Here is a 19,762-nt window from a genome sequence, read left to right as displayed (position 1 = left end):
GAGTGCCTTACAATCTTCTTTTTTTTTTTTTTTTTTTTTGAGACGGAGTCTCGCTCTGTCGCCCAGGCTGGAGTGCAGTGGCCAGATCTCAGCTCACTGCAAGCTCCGCCTCCCGGGTTCCCGCCATTCTCCTGCCTCAGCCTCCCGAGTAGCTGGGACTACAGGCGCCGCCACCGCGCCCGGCTATTTTTTTGTATTTCTTAGTAGAGACGGGGTTTCACCGTGTTAGCCAGGATGGTCTCGATCTCCTGACCTCGTGATCCACCCATCTCCGCCTCCCAAAGTGCTGGGATTACAGGCTTGAGCCACCGCGCCCGGCCGCCTTACAATCTTCTAGCAATCATTCTTCAGCTTCTGTGGTAGAGGTGTCTGCACAGATTTGTAGAGAAAGCCTTCTCCCATTTGGCACGGAGGTCTCCACGTGTTGCTTGAGCTCTACTGAGCATGAAAGGAGCGGAGCTCATTATCCGTGCTTCCAGGCGATGAGTACATCTGCGCTAGAACTGCTGCCATCCAGCACACTGTAACAGGCCCTGGCAAAGGCAGTGAAAGACGTGATGAGGGAAATAACTAGCGCAGAAGGAGCTTAAGGAAACTAACTCAATAAATGGCTCCACACCCGGCAAAGAGAAGTCATAACTCGATCACAGTGAAGCACACTAATGAATGTGATAAGAAGGATCGTTGAAAAAGAACAGACCCACAGTCTCTACTGTTTGAACATTTCAGATGGAAAAAAAGAAAAAAGAAAAAAGAACAAATCTGAAAGAATCTGTAACCCATAGTCACAGCGGCAACTTCCTTTACAAGGAATAAAGATACATAGTATCATCCTTTAAAAGGTATATTATCTTACATTCTGTCAGTGTGAATTTTATCTGCTAATGGAATTAGAAAATTTTACAAAATTTGTCAGGTTTTACAAAACTAGGTATAAGAACAATTTTTTTTTTCAGAAAAGTTCTTATTTTTACACTTGTTAGTCATTTTTTTCCCCAGCTGCCAGTTTGTTGAAATTTTATTGTGAGACAAAAGTGGATTACTGAGATTACACTTTAGTTTACTAGATAAATAAAAGTAGAAGTAGTCCCAGTTCCATTTAATGTTGCAGTGTATTTCACCCTTATGATTTTTTTGTGATCTTTCAAAGATTGCTTCAAAGATTGTGGAGTCTCTGAACTCTATTACATTATGTGGTCAAGTAGAACAACATTTTACCATATGGTGAAAATCTTGTTGGTACTGAAAATGAATATTTAATGAATCATTATAAATCTTCTAAACCTGCTTTTCCCTCGATTTTGTATCATGAAAATTTTCAAACAGACAGAAAAGCTGGAAAAAATAAGGCAATGGATAGCTACATGCTTTCTACTTGGATTCAACAAATGTCAACATTTTGTCACTCCTCATTTTATTTATATATATATATACACACATGCATATGTATATATAAAAGTTTTTTTGTTTTGTTTTGGTTTGTTGTTGTTGTTGTTTCTAAGACAAAGCCTCACTCTGTTGCCCAGGCTGAAGTGGTGCAGTGGCGCAATCTCAGCTCACTGCAATGCTCCGCCTTCTGGGTTGAAGTGATTCTCCAGCCTCAGCCTCCCAAGTAGCTGGAACTATAGGCGCGGGCCACCATGCTCGGCTAATTTTTGGTATTTGTAATAGAGACAGGATTTTGCCACGTTGCCCAGGCTCGTCTCGAACTTCTGAGCTCAGGCAATCCTCCCGCCTTGGCCTCCCGAAGTGCTGGGATTACAGGCATAAGCCACCACGCCTGGCCTCCATGAAACATTTAAAGTAAATTTTAGTCGGGCTCGGTAATCCCAGCATGTCAGGAGGCCGAGCGGGCGGATCGCAAAGTCAGGAGTTTGAGACCTGCCTGGCCAACATGGTGAAACCCGGTCTCTACCAAAAATACAAAAATTAGCTGGGCGTGGTGACGGGTGCCTGTAATCCCAGCTCCTCGGGAGGCTGAGGCAAGAGAATCACTTGAAACCGGAAGGTGGAGGTTGCAGTGAGCTGAGATGGTACCACTGCACTCCAGCCTGGGTGGAAGAGCGAAATTCTGTCTCAAAAATAAACAAATAAATATAGTAAATTTTAGATATTTTTGACACATAATCTCTAAATATTTTAACATGTATCACCAAAGAATAAGGAAATTCTCCAACATAACTAAAACTTAAAGAAAATTAATATATGATAAAAATATCATCAAATAGCAAATTGTTACAAAAATGACTTTTATAGCTAAACAAAAACAAACAAACAAAAACAAGATCTAACCAAGATCTTTACTGAGTCTAATCAATAGCCTATATCACTCCAAATTTCTATTTTGGAGGGCAAGAAAAAAAAAAAAGGCCATTAATCATCATTCCATTCACTAATTAAGATTTTTGGAATAATTGAGCCTAGATTAGTATGAGGCTTCCTTTACTACTGTCCTGAATAAACATTTGCTAATCAAACTAATGGAAGAAGAACTGTTTTAAGTAGAAGTATTCCCAAATCCTTAAGCACTTGAATTTGTCATTGGTAGCTTCTAGGAAAAGACTGCTCTAGAGAAAGAGAATGCTGTGCAAAATGGACGTCTGGCATATAGTGTGTGGTCAGTAAATATTTTTTGACAAAATTAATGAATAAAATACTGAGGACCTAAAGATAAACAACATCAGCATCATCTGGAAAGTGGTTAAAATTGCAAAATCTTGGGCTCCACCTTCCACCTAGAGAATTAAAAATTCACAGGAGGGGCCCAGCATCTGTGTTTTAATAAATCATCTAGGTAATCCTCATGCTGGATAAAGTTTGAGAACAGCTGACCTAGAACATTTCTTAGTAGACACCAAGATTGAAGAGCAGTCTTAGAAAAGGAAATTGAGAATACAGCTTTGAGATTAGGCAAGAGGAAAAATGATAGGTAGAATGGCCGACAGAAGCTTAGCTAGATGCCAATGTCAGGGGGAGCCAGCCTGCAGGCAGAGCCTCTGCTAGGGAAATGACAATAGGAACACCACCCTTCAATTACATCATTACATATCTAATGTTCTTACTCTCACTGTTTAGGTGCACTTGATAGCCTTTATCTTCAGAAAAGACTATCAGAATGTCTTACTTGGACAGGCGCGGTGGCTCATGCCTGTAATCCCAGCACTTTGGGAGGCCGAGGTGGGTGGATCACAAGGTCAGGAGTTCGAGACCAGACTGGCCAACATGGTGAAACCCCATCTCTACTAAAAAAAAAAATACAAAAATTAGCCAGGCATGGGTGGCGGGTGCCTGTAATCCCAGCTACTTGGGAGGCTGAGGCAGAAGAATTGCTTGCACTCGGGAGGTGGAGGTTGCAGTGAGCTAATATTGCACCACTGCACTCCAGCCTGGGCGACAGAGAAATACTGTCTTAAAAAAAAAAAAAGGTCTTATTTAAATTTAATAACTGACACTACTGAGCAATAATTTTTCTTTTTAGTTTTATCCTAGGCCTCTGGGTTCAACTCACACAGAGAAGACGGGACTGGGACTGGGACTGGGCAGGAGTGACAGGTATAGGTGGGTTGTCACCTGACACAGTCTCTTCCCTTGGAAAGGAACTTTTGTTACCACAATGACTCCCTGGTGTTAGCTTCCAAAGTCAGTTTCACAATGAAATAGGTATGCTGGGATCTTGTCTAATAGGTTTCCTCAGTCAGAAGGCTTAAGGATGACTCAGGACCGGAAATGATTTGACTTTTCCTTTCATGCTGGAGATAGAGACAGTTGAAGAGGGAAGGAAACAATAATAAAAATATTGAATGAGGTTGTTTGACAGGGAGGAGCAGAAAGAGTAGGGATTTCCAGGTTATCCTTCCATCTCTAGTGAACTCCATGTGACAGATGACTCAACAGGAAACATGAAAAACTGTCTTTTTCCAGTTTTGTAAACCATTCACATGCCTAATGATCTATTAGTGAGATTTTCTTTCTGATAATGATTGATTGCTGCCATTCCAGACAATAAGAAATAACTATGGAGTTATGTGTAAAAAGGAGACTGCTACTGTCTAGCCTTCTCTAGACAGAAAAAAAGGGTTACCTAACCATAAAATATTTTCTTCTCAAATAAGAAAAAAAAAACCCCACAGTTCTCTTCTAAGCTTTTTCAGGGCATCTTCAAAAATTAGAAAAATAATTGCTAGCTAAATTATTTCTACAACAATGTGATTAGGTCGGGTGCAGTGACTCACACTTGTAATCCCAGCACTTTGGGAGGCCGAGGCGGGCGGATCACGAGGTCAGGAGTTCAAGACCAGCCTGGCCAACATGGTTAAACCCCGTCTCTACTAAAACTACAAAAATTACCCAGGCGCAGTGGCAGGCGCCTGTAGTCCCAGCTACTGGGAGGCAGGAGACTCGCTTGAACCTGGGCAGTGGATGTTGCAGTGAGCCGAGATTACGCCACTGCACTCCAACCTGGGCAATAGAGTGAGACTCTGTCTCAAAATAAATAAATAAATAAATAAATAAATAAAACAATGTGATTACTCCTGTTAACATAGTAGGATTCTTAACTATGACAATATATAAATATAAAATTTTGGTCAAAAGTAGACATTTCATAAACACCAGGAACCCCATTTAACTGTGTAGATTATTTATCAAGGTAAGGTGATTAATTCCACATTTTCTCCATGGGTTATTCTCTGATGATTTTTTTTTTTTTTTTGAGACGAAATCTCTCTTGTACCCCAGGAGTGCAATGGTGCGATCTCAGCTCACTGCAACCTCTGCCTCCCAGGTTCAAGCGATTCTCCTGCCTCAGCCTCCCAAGTAGCTGGGATTACAGGCGCCTGCCACCATGCCCGGCTAATTTTTGTATTTTTAGTAGAGACAGGGTTTCACCATGTTGGCCAGGCTGGTCTCGAACTCCTGACCTCAGGTGATCCGCTCACCTCAGCCTCCCAAAGTGCTGGGATTACAGGCATGAGCCATTGCACCCGGCCTCTCTGATGACTCTTATTGCAATCTCTTTCACTGTTCCAAAATCTGTATCTCCAGGCAGACCCTTGCAGCAGCTGCCCACTGGACATCTCCACAATGGATATGTCAAAGGTACCACAAGCTCAGCATGTACACTTTGGTACACTTATCCTTTTTCCTAAACCTGCCCTTCAAATTGCATTTTCTACCTAAGTTGGATATCTAGGAAACTTGACATGCAATCAGTCACCAAACTACCTTTTTGCTGTCTCCTCTCTAACCTCAGCTTCAGCACTAGGTCAGTCCTCACTGCCCAGGCAATTAAAATAAGTCCTTAGCTTGTCTCCCTGGCTCCAGTCAGCAGTTCTCTAATCCATGATTACAGCCAGAATAATCTTTCTAAAAAAAGCAAATCTCATTATTCTCTCTAGGGCTTAAAATCCTTCAGTGGCTCCTCATTGATTAGGGGATAGAGTCCATACTCTTTCGTGTGCCAAACCAGTCTCTGTTATCTCTCCAACATTATTGATTGCCTTATCTTCTACGTCTGAAATTATGCTTCAGTCCAGTTGAATTTCTTTAAATTCCCCTAATGAGTTAGCGAGAGGGATCATCAGAAGTTCCAGAGGCATCTATGAGAAATTTTATGTTTTAATTTTGATTGAAAAATTTAAAAATAATATAAGCCTACTTTGAATCATCTACATCAGTGCTTTTCAAACTTCCGTGTGCATAGGAATCACCTGGATATTTTGTTAAGGCACTGAGTACGAACCAGTAAGTCCTGTATGGCCCAATATATTTCTAACAAGCTCCAGGTGATGCCAGTGCTGCTACTCCCTGGAGCACTTTTTGAGTATTAAGGGTCTAGGATGATGACCACTTCCTATTTTATTTTTGAGGTGGGGTATTCCTCTGTTGCCCAGGCTGGAATGCAGTGGTGTGATCTTGGCTCACTGCAACCTCTGCCTCCCAGGCTCAAGAAATCCTACCACCTCAGCCTCCTAAGTAGCTAGGACTATAGGCACATGCCACCATGCCCAGCTAATTTATAGATCGATAGATAGATTAGATAGATAGATAGATAGATAACATATATTTTAATATTTTATATACATGCGTATGCGTGTGTGTGTGTGTATATATATATATAATTTTCTTTTTTTTGTAGAGACAGGATTTTGCCCTTTGCCCAGGCTGGTCTGGAACTCCTGAGCTCAAGCGATCCACCTGCCTCAGCCTCTCGAAGTGTCGGGATTACAGGCACAAGCCACGGCCCCCTGCAGCAATGACCACTTTCTCACTAATACCACAAACTTGCCTTACCGCCATGGACTAATGAAGATGGAGAAGACAGTATTTCAATATTTCAAATGATAGACTATTTTACAAATGAAGACCAAGTGATGTCACGGCTTGCTGCACAAAGATTTGGCAATGGTTCTAGTTTTAAAAAAAGATGAAATAATTGAATCATCACTTAGGACAACGTAGTACAGGCGTGTCAATTTCAAAAGATTCATAGCAACCAAGACAATATTGTTTTAGCAAAAATTATCAGTCATACCATTAAACTGATATTATTTAAATGATACTAGTTTTATGTTTTTCTTTATGATTAATTTGTTCATCTGTTTGGTTTTATAATTATGTAACAGCTATAAGCATTAGGGTTTATACTTAGTGTTGTGTTTCTTTTTTTTTTTTTTTTTTTTTTTTTTTTTTTGAGACGGAGTCTCGCTCTGCCGCCCAGGCTGGAGTGCAGTGGCCCGATCTCAGCTCACTGCAAGCTCTGCCTCCCGGGTTCACGCCATTCTCCTGCCTCAGCCTCCCGAGTAGCTGGGACTACAGGCGCCGCCACCTCGCCCGGCTAGTTTTTTGTATTTTTAAAGTAGAGACGGGGTTTCACCGTGTCAGCCAGGATGGTCTCGATCTCCTGACCTCGTGATCCGCCCGTCTCGGCCTCCCAAAGTGCTGGGATTACAGGCTTGAGCCACCGCGCCCGGCCTTAGTGTTGTGTTTCTTTGCATATAATCTAAATTGACTCCAGGATACATGAGAAATATATTCCTTTATAAGAGATCTAAATACTACACAAGTCTGAGAAATACTGGACTAAGCCTACTCATGTATCTTTGCCTTTGCTCCTGTTGTGACTGCTGGAGTACCCGTCCCTAATCCCTTGTCAACCTCACCATTCTGCCATGTCTCAACAGTACTTGGCAAACATGTACTGTTCCCTATGATGATGGCTCCTTTTCTGAGACCCATAGTCAACTTCATACGACAACTGTGTCCTGTCCTAATTTCTTTCATAATGTCTGTAATGCTTTGCTGCACACTTAAATGCACATGTTTGCTTACTTTATTCACTACCTCTTCTGTCCAAGGACAAAGGCCTTGTCCTGCTTATTTGTAATTATTTGACACACCACAGCTGCTCAATAAATATTTTCTGGAAAGCTAAATGAAGGCAAAACATGGTTTGCTCCTTTCCAGCACAGACAAAAAAGAGTGTGCTGACCTAGCATGTGTTCACATTTATGAGTGAAAAAAATTAAAACTATAAAATAATTGTAACGTTCTTCTATATGTAATCTGATTCTAATAAGGTAATTCAAAATCCTATTTTGTCCTAGAGAATCTGCTGAAAAGTTCATATTTTCCCTAATTTTCTGGAGCTCTGATTGCTTAGGTTAAGCGTAGAGCGTTTTCAAATAATGCAACAGGAACATTATGATTATATTTTGGTTGATACATCATGAGAACTAAAAATAGAGTGGAAAGACTGAAAACCTTTACTTGAATCTTCAGCCAAAGTATGGTTAAACATTATGGATGAGCAGGAATTGTGGCTTTTAACTTTCAATTACACAGGATAAATTCCACAGCCTGTAGATTGTCCTGGTTCAACTTCCCAGCATTTTGGCTTTGCCATTCAATTATGGTTACACCTTCACTGGTGCTGGAAGAGAGAGTGAAACTTAGTTTACCTTGAAGGACAAGACAAACCTGAAATAGAATATTTGGCTTTATTTGTGGAGACTGATTTTTTGGCCTCAGAAAGTAGTCTACTTTCTAATGAGGAAGACTCTCTCTTAATTAACCAGGACGATGGACAGTGTGAGGTTGGGATTGGGATAAAGAACTGGAAACCAGAAATGGGTTCCATCTAATTCTGACCTTGATGTGTAAATATGACTGTAGTGCTGTGCAAATACTGTTTGAGAGAATGGCTTTGATGGAACAAAGTGAAGTTGGCAAAGTACAGACCTAGATTTTTATTTTATGTTAATAGTTGCTTCCACTTCATTATGAGAACAAGATCCCCTTAGCCCTAGAAGCCATAGAAACTTGCACAGTTTAGCGGTTTTTGAAGATTAATTAATTCATTTATGGCTTCAACCAAGCGTTTCCCTGCTTAAATTAGAATAAATAATTTAGGAAGGGGATATTTTTCAATATCTTACACAGATTACTTCCATCAGGAAGCTTCCCAGCCATGCTCAGTGACAGTTACCCACTATTTCCTTTGAGCTAGGTTTATTTCTCCTACAGGATTCATGGAGTACGTAATACACATTCTATTTGTTGACCTGATGTAAACAGGGTGGGAACAGATAAACATAGACATGTGGAATCTTGAACCTGTGATACAGTGGATAGAACACCTGATCAGGAGTCAAAATGCGTGGTTTCAAACCCTCTTTATCCATATGACCAAGTAGAGAAATTTCTCTCTTGTACATTTTGTAGACTGGGCTTTTACATTTTACTTTTCTACTTGAGATTGAGTATTAATCAGTTCATATGCCCGCTCTTTTGCTCAGTCTCGGTCGCACAATGTGTGCTCAAATAGTCATTATATTGAGCTAAATTAAATGTGGCATTCTTGGTTTTCACTAACATGGCCTTCTGTGTTTCACAAACAGGATCTTGGTGCAAAATTGCAGGCTTTTTTTTTCCATTTGCTACAGAGGAAAACACACAGACTAAAAACATATTTGCCCTATTTATTTTCTGATGCGTCAGAAAATTGTCTGCCCACATGTCACAGAGTTAAATTAACATTATTGTGTATTTTACTGTCTAACATTGTGCTTATAAAGGAATTGAGCTAGTCCTCCAGATTTTATTTCTCCTTGATGTCTTTGCTCTACCTGTACACTGTGTTAATTTCTAAATGGACTCTTATCCTGGGAATCCCATTTTTGAGACAGATAACTAAACCACAATCTGCTTTCTGAATGTCTTAAATGCCTACGCACTAACCGCAGCTGTTTGTTTATTCCCTGTTTCAACAGGGACAAATATAGTCACTAATTTTTGCCTTTTAAGGTAACAATCCAATTTAGTACTGAAGGTGGGGGGAGGTAGAAGACAGAGGAGAAATCATCATAGTCATAGAAGACACAAAAATACAAAATATCACAAGTCTCTGTTCTTTGAACATTCACATAGAAGACATAAACAGAGTGTGTACAATGTAATTTAACAGAATAGGTTCAATTCTGTGGTATTTTGACAGTATCTCTAAATGATTTGTGCTTTTAGGCAATTTTTGAAACTTCATCATGTAGTATGGCCCATAAGAACTCAGTTTGTACTGTCTTATACACATCTTGTTCTGTAGAAATTCAGGTTATGCTGGGCGTAGTGTCTCACTCTTGTAATCCTAGCACTTTGGGAGGCTGAGGTGGGCAGATCACCTGAGGTCAGGAGTTCAAGACCAGCCTGACCAACATGGTGAAACCCCATCTCTACTAAAAATATAAAAATTATTTTTATATTTTTATATGTACTGCCAGGTGTGGTGGTACATGCCTGTAATCCCAGCTACTCGAGAGGTTGAGGCAGGAGAATCATCTGAACCCAGGAGACAGAGGTTGCAATAAGTCGAGGTCACGTCACTGTACTCCAGCCTGGGCGACAGGTGAGATTCCATCTCAAAAAAAAAAAGGCCGGGCGCGGTGGCTCAAGCCTGTAATCCCAGCACTTTGGGAGGCCAAGACGGGCGGATCACGAGGTCAGGAGATCGAGACCATCCTGGCTGACACGGTGAAACCCCGTCTCTACTAAAAAAAATACAAAAACTTAGCCGGGCGCGGTGGCGGGCGCCTGTAGTCCCAGCTACTCGGGAGGCTGAGGCAGGAGAATGGCGTAAACCCGGGAGGCGGAGCTTGCAGTGAGCTGAGATCCGGCCACTGCACTCCAGCCTGGGCGATAGAGCGAGACTCCGTCTCAATAAAAAAAAAAAAAAAAAAAAAAAAAAAAAAAAAAAAAAAAAAAAGAGAGAGAGAGAGAGAAATTCAGGGTATACTTCAGGAGGAAAGTGTCCCCTAAATTTTGGATATGGATTGTATGGGACATAATTGGAGGTCATGTCATTAGTACACCACAGTCATATTTATCAAGTGATCCCACATCATACAGTCCTGACTCTATTTCTCTGATACTAATTTTTATTCATAATAAATGTAGGGGTGTGGCATGGCATTCCCTGGGAGTGATAGTTGCACCTCATCTTTGCACATGTCTTTATACTTCACATACTTTGTCTCATTTAACCCTCTCTATTACTCAGAGCCCTTTAAGTTGCAAGTGGCACAAACCAACTTGAACTAGTGTAAGCACTGAAGGGGAGGGAATCCTTCGGGGGGTGGGGCGGTGGTAAAGGCTTAATTTAAAATTTCAGGAGCATCTCGAACTCTGTCCCAAACTCTCACGTCAGATTTTCTCTCCACCTGGCTTTGGCTTCACATATTTCTCAGTGTTTGCTGTCCTAGAGGAGAGATTCTGTGCGTTCATATAGCAAAACTCAAAGAGAGACTTCAATTGGCCCTTTTGGGTCATGTGCCCGTATCTGGGAGCAATTATAGTACAAAGAGAGGGTTGCAGTATTCTGCTTGGCTAGGTCTGTGTCACTTGCTAAACCTTGTGGTCAGGAGACTGATGGGGCTCTCAGAATTAACCAACCATTGTATCAGAACTACACGAGGTAGGAAGGCGCTGTTCCCAGAGGGAAAAAGAATGCTGGGAATTTGACAGCAATAGATGGTCACTGTGTTTCAAAACACTAGGAGGGGTATTGCTTTTCCTATTTTAGAGACTTAGAGAGATTGATTTGCCAAAATTCACATTGCTAGCAAATAGCTAAACTAAATCTGCTAAAGTAGTTAATTCCTTTTGCTGATCTTCAGATAGAACACATTAACCACTTACAAAAATCCTTCTTTCTTGGTTAAGTGCGGAGGCTCACGCCTGTAATCCCAACACTTTGGGAGGCTGAGGTGGGTGGGTCACCTGAGATCAGGAGTTTGATACCAGCCTAGACAACATAATGAAACCCCGTCTCTACTAAAAATACAAAAATTAGCCAGGCATGGGTGGCACATGCCTGTAATCCCAGCTACTAGGGAGGTTGAGGCAGGAAAGCTTGAACCCAGGAGAAGGAAGCTGCGGTGAGCCCAGATTGTACCACTGCACTCCAGCCCGGGTGACAGAGCAAGACTCCAACTACAAACATAAAAATAAAATTAAATAATGAATTCTTCCTTCTCTATGGAAAGGGCATGCAGATAGGACCATAAAGTTACCATTTCAAAGTGATAGTAATGTGGTGCACTTGACGACCTGGGAAGAAATCAGGGATGTTTTGCAAGTGGTTACAAACAACAAGAAGTTATTTTAAATATAGTACAGCACTGCAAGAAAGAAACACCAATATTGCTATCGAACTTGGCACAGTGGCTCATGCCCATATTTCCAGGTACTTGGGAGGCTGAGGCAGGAGGATCAACTGAGCCCAATAGTTGAAGAGCAACCTGGAAAAATAGTGAGACTCTGACTTAGGAAAATAAAATACCAAACTGTATAGATCTAATTTTCCCTTAAGTATTCTTCTGAGATGCTGCAGTGGGGTGGCAGAGAAAATTTGGTTAAAATGACACAGGGGTAGAATTAGGTAAACTAAGAAGCTTTTTTTGTTTAAAAGTGGTTTTATGCAGGTTGCTGTCAGAGGCAGCTGGTCTAAGAGAACTGGGGCAGGAATAGAGGTCAGAGAGTGTCTGGTCAAAAGGCTACATGTACATACCTAATTTGTATTGTCTGCTCCTAGAGACAAGAAGGAATCCAATGGATAGTTCTTCCCCAACTCCTGGAATCCCCAAAGCCTCTTTATCAACAAATATTTAGCTATTCAAATTTAACTCACTATTGCATAATTTTTTTTTTTTTTTTTTGAGACGGAGTCTCGCTCTGTCGCCCAGGCTGGAGTCCAGTGGCCGGATCTCAGCTCACTGCAAGCTCCGCCTCCCGGGTTCCCGCCATTCTCCTGCCTCAGCCTACTGAGTAGCTGGGAGTACAGGCCCCTGCCACCTCGCCTGGCTAGTTTTTTGGATTTTTTAGTAGAGACGGGGTTTCACCGGGACTATTGCATAATTTTAACATTAACTTTCCTTCCTATACTTCCTAATAAACTTCAGATGCATCAAGATATCATCTCAAGAAATTTAGTAGAAAGTTAAAATTAAAAACAGAAGTCATTGACAGAAGTTTTGTGAAGAAAATAACAGACAAGAACACCAGTTTTAGATTGGACTGAAAAAAATGCAATCCCTAAAGAAAAATGAGTTAGATTTTATGGAAAACTTCATTAAATAAACAAACCAAGAGAAAATGTAAGCATATAGTTTTAGGGAAACAAATTTATGTATCATGTATCTTGAGGTCTGATTGGGCGGGTAGTGGGGAAAGACCATAACTTAGAACTACTCTGTAAGCAATAAAAGCATTTTAACCACATAATTTAGAGGTTTTTAAGGAAGATAGCCTAGTACTTAAAATAGTCTTGTGACTTTTTAGTGTGAAGATGGGACAATATTTTTGGTGTTAAGGAAAATGGGGATGTGACAATTGAAAATGCCATAGATGTTTAAAGCAAATAAACACTATTTTCAAAATTTATTGGAAAATATACACTGACCCTATGTTGTCTATAGAGATTTGACTATGTCTATAACTTCATATTTGACAATAAATAATACATGTGTTGATTTAAATGCTTTCAAATGCTTTTCAAATTTCCATGAATATAACCTAACTTTATTATTATTATTATTATTAATTTATTTATTTATTTTGAGATGGAGTCTCGCTCTGTCGCCCAGGCTGGAATGCAATGCTGTGATCTTGGCTCACTGCAAACTCTGCCTCCCGGGTTCAAACAATTCTCCTGCCTCAGTCTCCTGAGTAGCTGGGATTACAGGCATGCACCATCACGCCTGGCTAATTTTTGTATTTTTAGTAGAGACAGAGTTTCCCCATGTTGGCCAGGCTGGTTTCAAGCTCCTGACCTCAAGTGATCCACCCGCCTTGGCCTCCCAAAGTGCAGGGATTATAGGCGCGAGCCACTGTGCCTGGCCAAATACAACTTTACTTTAAATAAGGAATGGACATTTTATACTAATCTTGATTAATTTAGCCTTTGTTCATCAGTCTTTCTAAACTATATCTGAAATATCTTACTGTTTAGTAGCTTATGGTACTCTAAACCAAATCTTCTTGTAGAAGTCAGATCAATTTTTGTTTTCAAGGTCAGAAGGGAGAAAAACGAACAGTGACAGAGTTGAAAGAAAAAAAAAGTTTATCAACTCACGTTTGAATTCTGCTATGGCTAGAGAGTTATTTGCTGTCTAAAACCATGCTATTTACTCAGATACCAAGGTCCTGGGTGACAAATACAAAAGAGCCGTGCTCCTGGAAAAGGCCAAAGGGAAAAGCATTGGCAGAAAGATCCTAACAAATACTCTTACCTGTTGCTCAGTGCCTCCCCTCTATTTATAAACTTTCAACACACTGATTTTCATAGTTATGCAAGGAAGAACTCTGACCCCTACTCGTTTATACTCACTTGTCCAAATGACTAGCAAAAACACTCTCACAGCTTCTTGGTATTTCACCCGTTCTGAAAATAAAGGAGCTTCTCTATTTTCCCAGGAATACAGGGAGAACTTACTGAAGAAGAAATTTGAAGAACTAGGAAGTTGTGTGGCAGCCATACCATCCCTATTCACTCTATAAACTAACTTAAAGCTACATTAAGAAGATTACATTTAATTTTATAAAATTGAAACATCTTTCAAACTTGTAGCTTGTAATTGAACATATTGATGTTGGCACTGATTTCCAGCACAGATGGAAACTTAGGTGAAAACTCGCGGTGACTCTGACTCCTTGATCAGTAGAAGCAGTTATTTTATTTTATTTTTAAAATTTTTTTTTTTTAGTTTTTACTTCATAATAATAAACTTAACACTGCAATCCAGCTAGGCATGGAAGGGAACAAGGAAAACATGGAACTCAAAGGGAACTGCAGCGAGAGCACAAAAATGATAGGATACTGCGAGCAAATGGGGTGGAAAGGTGCTCTCCCCAGCTACAGAATGAATGGTCTGGGGGTTAAGATAAAACACAAGTCAAACATATTAGAGTTGTCCACAGTCAGCAATGTTGATCTTCTTGCTGGTCTTGCCATTCCTGGACCCAAAGCACTCCATGGCCTCCACAATATTCATGCCTTCTTTCACCTTGCCAAAGACCACAGGTTTGCCATCCAACCACTTGGCATTGGCAGTGCAGATGAAAAACTGGGAACCGTTTGTGTTGGGTCCAGCATTTGCCATGGACAAGATGCCAGGACCTGTATGCTTTAGGATGAAGTTCTCATCTTCAAATTTCTTCCCGTAGATGGACTTGCCACCATTGCCATTATGGCATGTGAAGTCACCACGCTGACACATAAAGCCTGGAATATTTCTGTGGAAGCGAGAACCCTTATAACCAAATTCTTTCTCTCCAGTGCTCAGAGCATGAAAGTTTTCTTCTGTCTTTGGAAGCTTGTCTGCAAACAGCTCCAAGGAGATGCAGCCCAAGGGCTCACCGTCAAAGGCGATGTCGGAGAACGCGGTGGGGTAGACCACGGCTGATAGTACAGGGCTCCCGGTGGCGGCGTCTGCAAGGCCGAAGCCGTTATTTTAAGAACAAACACCTGCTAGTTTTTGCAAAGCAAGTTTATGCTGATTGCTATCAACTAGAGCTTACAGCTTGTTTCTTTATTGTTTTGTTTGGTAAGTGGGTCTTGCCTCAATTATGATTCTCTATCTTTGTGCCAGGTTGGGATCAAGGAAAACCATGCTTTGTTTCTAGCTGTGTGTGCTCTCTATCTCTTTGTACTTCCATTTCCCCATCCATAAAAACATTTCAACTTTTCATGGCAGTTAACCTATTTCAAATATCTCTCAGGGCTCAGACTAAAGGAATGATATACACTTTAATTTATTTGTATGGGCTTTGCCATTCGGCGCTCTTTAATTTTAGCAATTTTCATGAGCACTTAAATGTAATAATGCATTTCATGTAATAATAACACTTAATTATTATTATCTATTATTTATCCAATGATCTCATGGTAGCTTATAAACACTAATTAATTGAGATTTACAAAACCCTGTGAAGTTCAAGTAAAATGGCCATGTTGCATTTACCCACTTATTCCTCTAAATACTGCTTTGAAGTCTTTAAATATTTAATTAGTGATTATAACTCAAGCTGCTATCTGGGAAACCTAAAGTAGACCCATTTTTAATCTTTGTGTGTGTGTGTGGTTTTCAAATAAAGTTAGTAATGATTTCTGGATACAAAAAACCCCAGAAATTTTACTAAGTAATTTTGACTTAGGGTTGAAACTACATTCTTAGAAGTATTTAGGTAAGAGAAAAAGCTATGCTGACTGTCTACTGAAGACGGTAATAGTGAAATAGCTCGTTATTCCACTACAGCATTCTCCACAGTGGTTGGGGACGCACTGACTTCATAAAGATTTTATTATGAGCCTAATACCTATTTTTCACACTTTCTCTGATTATCTCTTTTGACTTTTACCTCAAATTTTAAGAATAGACTGTTTTATAATGGGAGAGAGCTATGGGCTGGTAATCCTGAGGTCTGAGCTCTTCTACATCTGTGTTTTAAACTATTTATTTCACTTTGTTAAATTTTTTTCTATAAAGTTGAGACAAAATAATACATACTCTACTATCTAAACATTGTAGCCATCATAAAGTGAGATAATATATATAGTTCTTTCTCTGGGTCCCTACTAGGCTCATATTCAATCAACAAATATTTATTTAATGCCTATTGTGTGCCAGTCTCTGTTCAAAGGCCTTGGAATACAGCAGTACATAAATAAATAAATGAAAGAAGGAATGAATGAAGAACTTGTTCTCATGAAGCTTGTAATCCAGTGGGTAGAGGGAGATAAATAAGTAAAAAATATATAATGTATTAGACAGTGCTGTGGTTTGAATGTCTGTCCCTTCCAAAACTCATGTTGAAATTTAATTTCCATTATAACAGTATTAAGAGATGACCCCTTTAAGAGGTTGATTAGGCCATGAGGACTCTGCCCTCATGGGTGGGATTTATAACTTTATAAAAGGGTAAATTGGGGCCCCCTTTTGTCTCTTTGTTCTGCCTTCTGCCATGTGAGGACAAAGTGTTCCTCCCCTCCAGAGGATGCATCATTCAAGGCACCATCTTGGAATCAGAATTGCCAAACCTGCTGGCACCTTGTTATTAAGAGTTCCCAGCCTCCAGAACTGTGAGCCAATAAATTTATGTTCATTATAAATTACTCACTCTGTGGCATTTTGTTATAGTAGCACAAATGAACTAATAAATAAGATGATAAATATTATGGAAAATTCTGATTCAGTAGAAGTTCTACCACTTATGAGCTATGTAGCCTTGAGAAAATTACCTATACCTCAGTTTTCTAAGCTGAGATATGGGAAAAATTATACTACTAACATGTCAGAGTTGTTTTGAGAATTTGTATCTATCTAATCACAAATAGTCCAGTTTGCTATTGTAGTAAGATTTAGTGAATTGCAATCTATTTATATAGTCACTATGATAACGAGAAAGTAAAGGGACTTTCTATGACATGCTGGTCTTCTCAGAAATAAGATTTCAACCCAGGCAGCCTGATTTATGGTTTCTGCACTTAACTACTGGCCTACATTACTTCCCACCAATAATTACAGTTAGAGCTTCACATGCATAATCTCATTTAATCTACATAAGAACCTTATAAAATAGGAAACATTAATGTCCCCACTTCATAGACTCCTCCTTTGACCTTCCGAAGCACCATCACCATCCTTCTTCAGAGATCATCCCAGCTCTGGAGGGCCTCTCCAAGTTTCAGGTGTTAATTTCTCTAACCTTTTCTCTTTGTGCTTCTCATCGTTGAGGTGATAGGGCTTCATGCAGTTGCAAGCTATGTGTCGTTTTAGTATCCTCTTCCCATTTTTCAAGATACTTTGTTCTAACGGTTTCGACAAAGCTATGTGTTACTTCAGTGTCCTCATTTTTCAATTTGCCAATACTATTCGATCAGTTCCTTTTAATAAAATTTGTCTGTTGAAATGCCTACTGGGATTTTTGCTTTCCTACTTCGACCCAAAATGATTCTGTACTTAGTACTAAAAGTGATCCCTCGCTAAAAATACACCACAGTGATGAACTATTGGGATTGGCTTAGTCATGTTCTTGGCCTTGAATGAAGCACTAAATGTATGCTGATCAGAAGGGGAGTACTAGTAATCCATAGCATGCAGTGTCAAGACACATCACAATTGAGTTAAGCCCTGTATTTGATTGTGATCAGTTGCTAACTCAAGCAAACACCTCACACTTTCTAATGTAATAGTCCTTTGCATAGATGGCTAATGGTTTATTTAATCAGTCCTCTGTAGATGGAGTAGTTCTCAATTTTTCACTAGGATAATGCCATTGTAAACATATATAATATATATAAGTATAACTATTGCTTTAGGATAGTATTTAAAAAGTCACGTTTAATAATGTTGTGAGAGGTTATTTCCGGCAATGGAATTGTAGGTGATCTTTAGTTTCTTCTTTAGAATATTCTGCATTTCTAATTTCTTTTCCAATGAGAATTTTTTACATTTATGATAAGAAAAAAATGAAGTTATCTCCTCCCCTCCAATTAATGACTATTAATTTTACCACTATGTCAATATAAGTGTACTTTTCTGTGATTTAATGAGATTTCCAGCAACTGTGAACTCTGCAATAATAAGGGTAAGTACTAAGTCAGTTTAACTGATTGCTATGGCTCATGTTGATCAATTCTTTTCCTCAGGGTGAAAATACTTTTCAGTTAACCTGAAAATAATTCATGAAATCATAGAATCTCTAGGTTGAAAGGCACTACAAATGTCCTAAAGAAGACCAAGAAAAATTGTCTAACTAAATAAACGTTTAAGAGATAGACATAGAGATTTAGAGATGGCTGGAAGAAACTTCAGGAGCCAGGTGGCTTATGACCTCTTCATCTGAGAACCAGAGAGGCTGACTGATCTTTGGTAACCAGGATAGTGGCTGAGACAAGACTAGAACTGAGGTACCAAATCCTGACTCCTGGCTTAACATTCTTTCCATTTAACTATAAGCTCCACACCCTTGTCCATATTGTCTGGTTTCGTACCATACTTTGAAAGTTACACATGGCACTGTTATTATAGTAGACCCTCTTATCCATGGTTTCACTTTCCACAGTTTCAGTTACCCATGGTCAACTATAGTCTAAAAACATTAAGATATTTTGAGAGAGAGAAAGACAGAGAGACCACATTCACCACTTTAATTACAGTTTATTGCTCTATTTTATTACTAGTTATTTTTGTTAATCTCATACTGTGCCTAACTTAGAAATTAAACTTTATCAGAGGAATGTAAGTATAGGTAAAAGCTTAGTGTAGATAAAATTTGGTTCTATTTGTGGTTTCAGGCATCCACTGGAGATCTTGGAACATAACTCCCGTGGATAAGGAGGGACTATGGTATCTTTGTTTTTAATTTTTCATTGCAATTATAATATAAAAATATATATGATGCCTATACTTTAATAAGTGAATATTTTACCTGTTAAATACTGGGAGATCCTCATGGCTCCCTAGTCTTCTCACTAAAATTTTTCCTAGACAAATTCATCCAAAACAAAAGCTTGAATTATCGACTATAAAGCCGGCATTACTCAAAATTTTATCTGCAGCCCATCATTCTCTGATCCCCAGAGAGGTGTTTGAAAAATCAAGAGTAAAGGTATGAATTAGAGAGAGCAGGGCACAGGTTTTATGTAATAGAACTGGACAAAGATTAGAGACCAAAAATACCACTTGAAGTTCAAGCCCATGCAGGAGTAGAAGAGGATGCCTAGGTTGAGAGTAGAGCAGAGGTAGGGAACAGAATGTGATTTCAGACGTGGTGAGGGCAATAGATCTAATTTAATGTACATAATGATTGGGTGTGTGGTGGAGCATCAGGTGGAGCGCTCTAGATAAGCACATTGCCTAACACATTGGTGAACAGCAACAGTAAGCCACTGGGAAGCCAAATCGAAGCACAGAAGCCAGTCAATGCCTGTGGACCAGCATCTACATTTAAGTAAGTCCTGTGTATTTGTCAGGAGGAATCACATTGGCTGTTTCTTCTTCCCACTTTATAAAAAATCCAGAGTCCTCAAACACGTCAAACCAGCAGTGAATATTGAAATGGAAAGCCCCAGCACCAGAACTTGAGGAGCAGGAATAGAGTGGGAAACCCTTCTCAGAATATTCCTCACTTCAGTACTGAACATCTGGTTGGACAAGCCAAAAAATTAATAATCACCTTTAAAATTTTTAACTTTTGAAATAATTTCAGGCTA

General features: G+C 39.6%; 1 protein-coding gene across 1 annotated transcript; it reads right to left on the bottom strand.

The window, feature by feature from the left end:
• Window positions 1–14,450: 14,450 nt before the first annotated feature.
• LOC126936276 (peptidyl-prolyl cis-trans isomerase A-like) lies at window positions 14,451–14,771 on the bottom strand. Its single transcript, XM_050758884.1, has one exon. It carries the CDS (start codon window positions 14,763–14,765, stop codon window positions 14,451–14,453), a length of 315 nt encoding a protein of 104 aa, XP_050614841.1. The 5' UTR covers window positions 14,766–14,771.
• Between the last annotated feature and the right edge of the window lie 4,991 nt (window positions 14,772–19,762).

This window comes from Macaca thibetana, chromosome 14 (genome assembly GCF_024542745.1).
Source record: "Macaca thibetana thibetana isolate TM-01 chromosome 14, ASM2454274v1, whole genome shotgun sequence".
Lineage (NCBI taxonomy): Eukaryota > Metazoa > Chordata > Mammalia > Primates > Cercopithecidae > Macaca > Macaca thibetana.
The sequence above is the reverse complement of the archived record's forward strand: the minus strand, read 5'-3'. Positions and strand labels throughout refer to the sequence as shown.